Source organism: Mauremys reevesii, linkage group 2, assembly GCF_016161935.1.
Source record: "Mauremys reevesii isolate NIE-2019 linkage group 2, ASM1616193v1, whole genome shotgun sequence".
NCBI classification, from domain to species: Eukaryota; Metazoa; Chordata; order Testudines; family Geoemydidae; genus Mauremys; species Mauremys reevesii.
The window spans coordinates 237201249-237213266 of NC_052624.1; the positions used below are offsets into that span (position 1 = coordinate 237201249).

General features: G+C 45.1%; 1 protein-coding gene across 6 annotated transcripts in view; it reads right to left on the reverse strand.

Annotated features, from left to right (window-relative positions):
- Positions 1 to 12018, reverse strand: part of ZNF704 (zinc finger protein 704) — a 220771-nt gene that overhangs the window by 160067 nt on the left and 48686 nt on the right. The window contains exon 1 of one of the 6 annotated variants that reach the window (XR_005594086.1): positions 10607 to 10991. The exons of 1 other annotated variant lie outside the window; for it this stretch is intronic. Coding sequence is in view for 1 of the 5 variants with exons in the window: in XM_039524631.1 (XP_039380565.1) it covers positions 10607 to 10630 (24 nt within the window). In the remaining 4 variants the exon portion in view is untranslated. Of the gene's footprint in view, positions 1 to 9078; positions 9103 to 9642; positions 9728 to 10137; positions 10492 to 10606; positions 10994 to 12018 lie in introns of those variants that run through there. 4 more of the 6 variants (XM_039524629.1, XM_039524627.1, XM_039524630.1 and 1 more) reach the window with 4 other exon arrangements.

Below are 12018 nucleotides of genomic sequence, written 5' to 3' on the forward strand. Positions count from 1 at the left end.
CAAGGTATCTCCACAGAAGTTTCATCAAGATCTCTCAGGAGGATAAAAGGGCCCTATATACATAAACGAAGTGCTCCACAGGCTCTCCCACACTCCTACCTACCAGGGAAAAACAGAAACCAACTCTACCTCTGTTTGTTGTACCTCTCACTCTTCTCATACAAGTAAAACAATGAAAAGTTGACACTTGTGTCTTATTAACTTGGGGATGGGCCGAGCACCATCTTTCAATTTAGACATTGTAAGGAAAAATGCATGCACACACTTACCCGCGTTGCCCTCCCCTTCAGCAGGCTCATCCATGCTCCCTTGGCAGGACTGGCTAGACTGTGGCAAAACCTCAAACAGCTCCTGGCTCACAGCATGGCTGGAGCCCCCAGCAGCAGCTCTCCTCTGCTCACTGTTCACGGCAGGATTCTCTGGCTCCTTCGAGGTATCCACAGTGACATGCAGGGTGCTAGCGGATCTCTGCCAAGCATGGCATGCAGCTCATTGTAAAAGCAGCAGGTTTGCAGCTCGGCACCAGATTGATTGTTGGCTTCCCTGGTCTTGTGGCACACCTAACGGAGTTCCTTCACTTTCACATGGCACTGCTGCTGATCCCCAACGTGCCCCTTTGCCTGCATTCCCCATGCAGTCCGTTTGTAGATCGCCACATTTCTATAGCTGGTCCATAGCTGCGCCTGCACAGCCTTTTCTCACAGGCCCAGGAGATCGAATACCACCTGTCTACTCCATGCCGGACTGCATCTAGTGCATGGAGCCAGCACAGTCGGTTGGACAGTTGCTCATAAGAAGGGTGAGCAGCTAGGTGTGCGCACCAAGCTTGGCATTTCAAAAACAGGCTGAGGTTTGGAGGGAAACGGCTATTGTTTCTGGTCTCTGTGACCCCTAGCCAGTGGAGTTTACAACTGTGACCAGAGCCATCATGGTCACATGGAATGGGGCATTGTGGGACAGCTGCTGGAGGACTGTTAGGGTTGACGGAGGTCATGGAGCATCTTCATTCACACAGTGTCGACCTCAGCAGTTTGACCATAGATCCATGCTGTATAGGGATGGTGATGCAATAAAACCACCTAACAGGGCACTTATGTTGGATGGAGACAAATCTGAGTGTAGACACATGCACACACAGGTCGATGCGACCTATCTAGGCCTGATCTACTACAGAAAGTATTGAATTCCTGTGATGTTTTAGAGAGACTGTGAAAGAAGGAACAGAGGGAAAGAGAGAGAAATGCTACTGAAAGAACAAAAATGACCCTCACACACCTCACATACCTCCAACAAAAATACAGGGTGCCAGCCTACATTTGAGGGCTCTCCTATCTTCAATATATTAATACAGGCTTCTCTTTAGTTAAAAAAGTGTGCATTACTTTGACAGCTGAGAGCATTATAAGTGCTCAAACTCACAGCTCGCTCCCTGTATAACTGCAAGAAGCTGGCAGCAAAGCACTCTCAGCAAAGGTTTTGGATTCTGCTTCCCTTCTTCTTTTCCTGTCTTCCTCCAGAAGACAGATTTGACCCTCAAGACGCACTCCAAGCCTCACCTGTTTTCCCAGGCCTTTCTTGGGGACAAAGGCAGGGGGATGGCTGTGGGAGATGTTGGAGTTGGAAATGCTATTTTGGCTGGTGGAAGGAAGTGGGGAGGACTTTTATATGTGGAAAGATTTCTGAATGTAACCCCTTAGAAGCAGTGTCTTGTAAATTCAGTTTGAAATGGGTTTTATAGCTCATTTTATTTTGAATCTTTTAAATACACACATGCACATAGCATGAAATTATTGGGGAAAAGACTCAAAAACTAGCTAGTTTTACAATCCTATAAAAATAAGGTGGAGATCTATGACCCTTCAAATGCAACAAGGTTCACCTGTCCCTACTAATCAGGAATGTCCATGATGCACAAATCAATCTGCCCAATCCATGCGTAAGGCTTCTTTTCCAAACTGTTGCAGTTAGCTCAATGTTCAACCCCTACCAGATAATACCCGTAGTTTTGTAACTGAATATTTTAGCTAAGCAGAAAGTAGCAGTAAACTTCAGAGCTGACGTATGAGCCAGTCCATGCAAGCTAACCTGCTCATTAGCAACATGAAATGAAATTGAGATCCTGAAATTCTGTTCTTTGATGAACATTTAGGACTAAATTCTAACCTTAGGCCCAGTGAACTCCCATTGGCTTTATGTATGTATGAGAGCAACCTATATGTATCTGAGGGCTGAACATGTCCTTTAGTATTCCTGCTCACCAAGGGAATTCTCGCCAGCCAGTCCTCCTTCCAATTCTCTATTCATAAAAACTGTATGATATTGATATAATCTTACCATAGGAAGAGTGCAGCCTCAATGCACATACTCGATTATTTATGATCCCATGAGATTTAATGTAGTCAGCACAGGCCATAACACCACAGCCCATAACAATTACTGTAACTTATTGTGGGATCCAAAGGGATTCAAGAGAATTTCACACCGAAGATTAGATGAGCACAGTAAAAATTAGCCTCTGCTTCTAGATATTCAATATTAGCGACTACTCCAATATATTAATTGCAGTCTAATTTCAAATGGCTGCTATTATAGCTGAAGAATTTTCAGCTGTGTCACAGAAGAACAGTTTCATAGGCAAACTACAGTTATACAATCAGCAACCTAGCATTTATTGTTCTCATATGCATACAGCTGAATTAGTTCTGATAACACACGACCCTGGAAACTTCATCTTTAAGGTTTTTTAAAAGGTCACTTATTCATAGATTCATAGATTCTAGGACTGGAAGGGACCTCGAGAGGTCATCAAGTCCAGTCCCCTGCCCTCATGGCAGGACCAAATACTGTCTAGACTATCCTGGATAGAAATTAATCTAATTTACTCTTAAATATCTCCAGAGATGGAGATTCCACAACCTCCCTAAGCAATTTATTCCAGTGTTTAACCACCCTGACAGTTAAGAACTTTTTCCCAATGTCCAACCTAAACCTACCTTGCTACAGTTTAAGCCCATTGCTTCTTGTTCTATCCTTAGAGGCTAAGGTGAATAAGTTTTCTCCCTCCTCCTTATGACACCCTTTTAGATACCTGAAAACTGCTATCATGTCCCCTCTCAGTCTTCTCTTTTCCAAACTAAACAAACCCAATTCTTTCAGCCTTCCTTCATAGGTCATGTTCTCAAGACCTTTAATCATTCTTGTTGCTCTTCTCTGGACCCACTCAAATTTCTCCACATCTCTCTTGAAATGTGGTGCCCAGAACTGGACACAGTATTCCAGTTGAGGCCTAACCAGCGCAGAGTAGAGCGGAAGAATGACTTCTTGTGTCTTGCTCACAACACACCTGTTAATGCATCCCAGAATCATGTTTGCTTTTTTTGCAACAGCATCACACTGTTGACTCATATTTAGCTTGTGGTCCATTATAACCCCTAGATCCCTTTCTGCCGCACTCCTTCCTAGACAGTCTCTTCCCATTCTGTATGTGTGAAACTGATTGTTCCTTCCTAAGTGGAGCACTTTGCATTTGTCTTTGTTAAACTTCATCCTGTTTACCTCAAACCATTTCTCCAATTTGTCCAGATCATTTTGAATTATGACCCTATCCTCCAAAGCAGCTGCAATCCCTCCCAGTTTGGTATAATCTGCAAACTTAATAAGCATACTTTCTATGCCAATATCTAAGTTGTTGATGAAGATACTGAACAGAGCCGGTTCCAAAACAGACCCCTGCGGAACCCCACTTGTTATACCTTTCCAGCAGGATTGGGAACCATTAATAACTACTCTCTGAGTACGGTTATTCAGCCAGTTATGCACCCACCTTACAGTAGCCCCATCTAAGTTGTATTTGCCTAGTTTATTGATAAGAATATCATGCGAGACAGTATCAAATGTCTTACTAAAGTCTAGGTATACCACATCCACCGCTTCTCTCTTATCCACAAGACTTGTTAACCTATCAAAGAAAGCTATCAGATTGTTTTGACATGATTTGTTCTTTACAAATCCATGCTGGCTATTCCCTATCACCTTACCACCTTCCAAGTGTTTGCAGATGATTTCCTTAATTATTTGCTCCATTATCTTCCCCGGCTGTAGTTTCCTGGGTTGTTTTTATTTCCCTTTTTATAGATGGGCACTATATTTGCCCTTTTCCAGTCTTCTGGAATCTCTCCTGTCTCCCATGATTTTCCAAAGATAATAGCTAGAGGCTCAGATATTTGATTTCAATGCCAAATCAAAGTACGGGTAGGATATGTCCTGCTGAGGAAGTACACCGCCACAACATCCTACATAAACTGAAGCCTCTTTGTCATTTCCACCTTTAACCCCAGATATAATGAATGGCAATAGTCCAGTCTGGAAGTGACTCCTTGAGTATATCCCCCTTTACTCCCTTCGTCTCCATCTCTCTCTTCCACCACATACAACCCTCATGCCTCTTCTAGGTTCCAGCTGGCATAAAGTGTCGTTCCCCGCCCCCCCCGAGGCTTTCTTCCACCTCCAGTTCTTTCCTCCTGGGCAAGATCTGGCCACAGTGACCCATGCATTTTTCACCTCCAGACTGGACTATTGCCATTCATTATATCTGGGGTTAAAGGTGGAAATAACAAAGAGGCTTCAGTTTATGTAGGATGTTGTGGCAGTGTACTTCCTCAGCAGGACATATCCTACCTGTACTTTGATTTGGCATTGAAAGGAAGCGGAGGGTGGAAATCCTTATAGATTAAAACCAAGGCTATCATGAGGTCAGGTCCCAGCTAACTCAGAGACTATCTCTATCTTGGAGCTCTTCTGGGAAAATGCAGCAGTGATGCCTAGGATGAAACTCATAAGAGCTAGAGATAAAGTGTCTGTGGTCAAGAGTGCTGTACACTGGAGTAAGTTACTGGAGGAGAAAAAAAAAAAAAAGACTGAGCCAAAGCTTAGCCATCTTCAGAACATGCTGCAAGACCAACCTATTTGCCAAACACTTCCCACCATAACAGAAGACATGAAATACTATGATGAGTCACATGCTAAAAAGAGATAAGGTAAAGGGGACTCATTAAAAAAACAACCTCAGAAATATATATTAATTTCACCACTATACATCAACTCATTTTTAAAAAGGTCTTTATTCAGCAAATATATTTAGATGAGCATTAGTGAAAATCATATGTTGTCAATTAATTTTTTCCTTATCTTCCATGAGCCCTACTCACTATAGCTTAGGAGTCGGCAACCTCTGGCACGCGGCTCGCCAGGGTAAGCACCCTGGCGGGCCGGGCTAGTTTGTTTACCTGCCGCGTCGGCAGGTTCGGCCGATCGCAGCTCCCACTGGCCACGGTTCACTGTCCCAGGCCAATGGGGGTGGCGGGAAGCCGCAGCCAGCACATCCCTGGGCCCGCACCGCTTCCCGCAGCCCCCATTGGCCTGGGATGGCAAACCGCGGCCAGTGGGAGCCATGATCAGCCGAACCTGCCAACGCAGCAGGTAAACAAACTAGCCCGGCCCGCCAGGGTGCTTACCCTGGCAAGCCGCGTGCCAGAGGTTGCTGACCCCTGCTATAGTTTCTTTGCTTGCATGTTCTATCTACTTTCTCTCCCTGATGTCACTCTATTTTTTCTTTCCTATAACTGATTGTGGCATATGACTTCTCTTTAGTGTCACTGTCATCCTCTTTCTCTCCACATTTTAAAATATGTTAAATAGAAAGCTGACTGATGTTGTCACTATTACAGACAGTATACAACGGTTTTATTTCTTTATAGTGGAGAGGGCACAGCTTTGGGGGTATGGTGGCACAAACAGTTTTCAATAGTCGGTAATTAGCTGTCCAGTAATTTTTTCCAAGCCCTAACTCCAATGCAGCCCCCATGCCAACAAACTGGACTACTACAATTCACTCCACATAAACCATTCAATGAAGACCACTTGGAATCATCAGCTAATGTAAAATTCTTTGATCCTTCAATATCAAGCTGATTGTCTCTTGTAACTATCTCATAAACACATTTAGAATGTTGCATCCCTCTTACTGAATGGTGCTCTCTGGAGATGTACACATTGCACCCGCATTGCATGGAATGCAGTGAAAACCATTGTTTCCAGATTTTGAATTTTATTTATAAAGCCCATCATGATTTAGGTCCTCCTGACTACATTTGAAACACTATCTAGTATGCATCATCTCACTAGCTGACATCAACTGGGGTCAGTTTTGCTAAGAGTTCCCAGTTCTGAGTTCTGGGAACAGGAGGTAGAATGTTTTTGGTCACAGACCCTTGGCTACGTATTTGCCAAGAATCCAAATTTTCTGATGTTTAGTGCATGATGCAAATCCTATTTGCTCCTACGGTTTCGAGGTCAGAGTGAGAGGGAGTTCTATTCTGAGTTCATTTTGTCTGTTTCCTTATTTTTAGTGTGTTATGTTTTAAAATTATTGTATTAGAGCCCTGAGAATTGATTCATGGGGGCATATGTTTATCAGTCTATAAATAAGGGCAGTCCCACTTATATACTTGTACATGTTAAATTATAACTCATTACTTTGTTTATAATATTTAGTCAAGAACAAAACACTGAAACAATGCACTTTGACAACTCTGCATACTCTCTTCTAATATACCAACATCTATGTTACTACTCAATGAAAGCCACTATTTAGTGAAAGAGACATAACACTTTACACCAAGTAAACTACATTAAACAGTATCTGATCAAAAAGCAAAATTACTACTGTGATCTGATCTATAAGGCTCATGTGCTTGTCAGTGAACACTAGGCACATACAAACAATAAATGCAAAAAAAAAAAACCCTCACTTCTGAATACCTTCATATGTATTCACATAACACACTTCTCAAAAGAATGTTTGCCAACACAGAAAACAGTATATTCAGGAAATCCACGTTGTATGCAATTTATAGCTATATAATCCAGATAATATTTAATTTTACCAGTATTCCACTTTAGACTTTCCCCATTAGTTTCCTTCTCCCGTGTGATGCAAGATGTAATTTGCCTCATATCATGTGCTTTAAAGATTCACTTTCCATGCCATGTGCGAAAGACTTTCATGATTCTAACTTCAGCAGGATAAGGTGATACATGGGATTAGTAATCAGTCACAGAGCCCTTCATCTCTAGATTGCCAGTTCAAGTGTCACATAGATCTGTAGCGACTAAGTAGTTATAAGGGGTCAACTGCTTGGAAACCTGAATAATATGGATTGGTGGTCTCAGTCCAGATCATAATGATGTGTCACAAAAAGTATCACTCCAACTGACACCTTTGTGAAAGGCTCTGCAGATAGGCCAATGGTTGAACTTGCTTGGATTTACCCTCACAATCCTACAACAATCCCTCTGAGTAAGGATTGAAACACTTTAATAGCGTAGAGGTATCTTGCACTGTTGCAGCTTTTGTTGTGCTTTTTACTGTGGATATGCAAAGGACTAATGTCAACTTGGCACCTTTCACAAGTTCTATAAGTTTTTCATACTTTTTCCCTCTTTGTTAGAAAATCATTAAATAGAATTTTTAAAACTTAAAGTGTATATAATTATCTGACTTCAGTATAAATGTCCCACATCATCTCTACCTATCTGCATCCCAGATCCTGCAAACACTTACTTTATGCACTGTGCTTCACTTTACTACCATTACTATTAATTTACCACAAGTTGTCTCACTGAAATCAATAGAGCTACTCATGGCAGTAAAGTTAGGCAGGTGCATAGACCTTTGCAGGTTCAGGGCCTACAGACATTTCTAAAGCACTCAGACAAGTCTTGAACCAGAGCACACTGAACTCAATGGAGATAATCACATTGACTTTGGTGGACTTTGAATCGGCCTAGACCCTGTTTGGAGGCCTAACAGTTTTCAAATTTTTTGAGCTGAGTCCTGCCCTTTGAGTTACAATTTTTGGGTGTGCCCTCCCCAAATACCTATCCCTCTCCCGGTGGATTTTCAAGGTGGGGGAAGGCGTGTGCGACAGTCTCTGGGGACGGACCGAGGGCTGGGCATGGAGGCATTGACACTCACCCACAGCCTGGGTGGACTGCTGAGGTAAGTCAGGAGGTGGAACTCCCTAAGCTCCCCTCCAGGGCTGTCGATGCTGCTCACCTCCCTGAACATTCCTCTGTGCACCCCACGAAAACCTCTGGTCTAGACACTGAGTAAATCTTAATATTCAATTAATATGGTAACTAAATTTTTTTTTTAAATCACCCATTTAATGCAGCTTACCAGAGCTACCTGTAACCCCTCATATCCTAGCACTTCTTGGCAATCTGTCTCATGTGACACATGGGCACTTATATGTCCAGCTTTACTCCTGAAAAATCTAGAGCGATGGTCAAAATTAAATGTTACAAATCCCTCAGAATCATCTGACAATAAATCTCAAGACATACATTTAACAAGGGGAATATTTGGCTCTTTAAGTATTCTAAACCACCTAAAATATTAGAAGACTCCACCACATCCATTTTAATTGTAGGACTCCCATGATGGATTGCTTTCCCCAAATCGATGATAAAATGCTAATTCCTACTTCAGAAAAATGGCTGTACCCACTATTTCAGAAACCAACAATCCCCTGTAAAATTATACTAACAAAACACCAAAAAAAGAACCCGCTCGTTTTTGTTGTTAACCACACTGAGCACTAGCAAAATAAAGCTCACAACTACTTTAAGTACTTGTTGAGTACAGGATCAGATTTAAAAGGGGTTCACAACTATTAATGTTATAAGCAGCAAAACAGCTCCACATTTTCTACACCTATGACTTACCCCTCCTGTTTCAGAGAGCTGAGGAACAGCAGTGAGCCAACAATACAGCTCCCTGTAGCTAATCAACAGATTATTTTATATGTTGAGTTTCCCTAGTTTATAGCTTTCCTATTGTATATTACCACAGTTTTCAATAGCATTTTTAAGCTAAAAGAGCACCTCTCATCCAAAGGAAGGGGCAGCACACACAATGCCCCTCTCTGTGCCCATGCTTGGAGAACAGGGTGGCCTCCACAACACATACACCCAAACCAGAGAAGGGAGCAGCATCCACCACATCCCCCTCAATACCTGGCCCTGGAGAAAGAGAGAGGTTGTGGCACTGAGGGAGTGGTGCACCCAGCCCTGAAGAAGAGAACAACACCAATAACCCTCACCCCCAACGCTCCCCTCCTCCAGCCTGAGAAGGGCAGCACCCTGCCCCTCCCCTTCTGCCCATGCCCAGCCCCAGAGGAGAGGGTGGCACTCACAGAACGCTCCCCGTCTTCACCCCCCCCCCGGTGTCGTGGGGTCATGGCCGCGCCCCCAACACCCCAGTTCTCCCAACCCTCGACCTGCTCCGTCACCCCACCACGGGAGGGGGGCAGCCCCCATGACGCACACGTCCAGGCCTCATCCCAGAGAGCGAGGCAGCCGGGCCCGCCCCCCAGCGCAGCTTCTTGCTCCGGACTAGGGAGCGGCCACCACCCCGCCCCGCCTGCAGCACGGGCCAGGGCAGCGACACCGCGGAGCGGGACACCCGCCGCGCCAGCGCCTCCCACCGGCGCCGGCGCTGAGGGAGCCCAGGGCAGAGCTGGGCACTCAAGACCCTCCTTAACTGGGAGGGGGCCGGCGGGACTCCAGCCCGGGACGCACCTTCAGGCTTCCCTTGGCAGGGATGGGCGGCGGCGCGGGCGGGCTCCCCAAGCCGCCTTCCTCTTCATCCTCCTCCTCCTCCACCTCCACCACCACGTCCTCGTCCTCCTCCTCCTCCAGCGCCGCGGCAGAGCCCTCGCGGCGGGGCGGCCTCCAGCAGCCGCTCTCGGGCTTGGGGGCCCGGCCCCCATCCGGGGCGGGCGCTGCCAGCTGCACGCTTCGCCGCCGGCTGCCCAGGCTGGATCGCTTGGCCGAGCGCCGCGCCTGCATGGTGCGGAGCCCGCGGCGCGCCTCAGCTCCGGGCGGCGGCCCCGCGTCGGCCACTCATAGACGCCCGGGGCTCGGGAGGCGGCGGCGGCGCTCACAGGGGGACACAGCCGCTGGAGGGGGCAGTGGGGCGGCGCAATGGGCGCGCTGCAGCCATGGGGCAGGCGAGCCTGGGGGGGCAATCGGCTCCGGAGGGGCACTGACTCCCCAGTCCCGCGGCTTCCCCACCTGCTCCCGCTGCCCTCGGCGCGGGCCTGCCCGTCCCCTCTGCTCTGCTCTGCCCCAGCTGTCGGCAGCGGTGCGTTCCTGCTTTACTCGCCGCTCCTTGCAGGCAGCCCGCTAGTCCCGTGCCCAAAAACCCGGACTGGATTCCTCCCGCTCCCCGTTCAGCCCGGCGCTTCGCTTCGCTTCCCTTCGCAGGAGAGCAATGGCCATGCTCCGGCGCTGTCACTACCACGCCTCTCCCAGGGAGGGAGGAAAGGATCGCTGCTGCTTGAGAAAGGGAGCCGGGGCGAGACTGTTAGCAGTACTTAACATTTGCCACTGCCTAGCCCCGTGATGACACTTGAGGGGTGCTCTGATTTAAATAAGTTCTGACAAACACAGGACTAGTAGATTTCTACCATTAATCAGAATCAAACAAACAGTCATTTTGAAAACAAATCATTATCCGGCAGTTGCACCTTCTCAACCTTACCTCATTGCGAGGGGCATCATTCATTTGAGTCCCACAGCGCCCTGCGTTTCACTCCAATTTGGTGTCCCATATTTTATCAAAATTAAAGTTATTTACAACAGAAACAAGGAATTACGAATCAGTTAACTATTATACAGCAACGTGCGTCTCCATGTATAAAGGATCACAGGAGTTAGAGATGACGCTCCAATAAGTTTGTTTGTTTTTTCAAATCCACCCCTCTGTGCATAGAATATTGTCCTAGTAGGTGATATAGCCTATATTAAACAGATATAGCACTCTCATTGATAAGCAGCAATCTTTTCAGAGCAGGATACTTCATTATCTTTAAAAGGACGCCCTGAATCAGAGCTACCAACAGTTTTAGAGGATAGCCCTGGGCCTTTTGAACATTTGTTCTAAAGAACTGGAGCCCTAGGCCATGTTATAGGACTATGGCAGCTATTAGCATCCTCACCTCTGCTATTGTCCCCGCCCCCCTTAATTTTTAAATTCATTAACGTGCTGTGCTGTTAATAGAAATAACTTTATTTTCTCTCTCTACCTCCTGCTTCTGGGTAGGTGGGGATTTTTGTGACAGGATCTGTGAATAGACTGACCGTTGCCAATTCCCCTATAGCTAGTTCTTATTAAATATATTTTCCCAAAGAGTCTTGGAAGTAGGTACTGCAAGCACTTGAAAGACTCATTTTACTGTAGTTTCACACTCTTTTACCATACTGTTTTGTTGCTTTTCCACATGCTTAACAAAACACAGCAATAAGACTATGTGATGCTGCCAAATACACTGGCAAAAATTTGCTCAGTTGGGGATTGACAAGTTTGACAATAGTTGTCATTGATTAGATGTGCAGTTCTCTCATATCTTCTGACATACACATGATTATCTAGCTTCTTACCTCTGTTGTGTTTAGTGGCTCAATCCTGCTTTTGAAAAAGAGACAAAAAATAAATCCTGCCTCTTTTCACTTCTAATCACATAAATTGGAAGGCAAAATGGACAGTGTAAATGAAGACCAAAGACAGGTTTACGTTTTGCTTTAAATGTGGATTCCATCATGCCCAAGGCCTAAAAGCCTTGAAAGGTTAAAGACTGAGTGAATCCACATGTATAGTACATTCATGTATTTGAATTAGGGCTATAAATTAATCACAGCTAACTCAAGCAATTAACTCAAAACAAATTAACTCAACTTAAATTAATCACGCTCTGTTACACTTAAATTGGTATTCTATTATTGTTTATTATAATATTTTTTTATGTTTTCCTACAGAGCTCATGGAATGGTGGTCAAAACATGAAAGGACATGCAAATGCTTAGCATAGTTGGCATGTAAATACTTTGCAATGCTACAGCAGCGCCATGCAAATACCTGTTCTCACTTTCAGGTGACATTGTAAATAAGAAGTG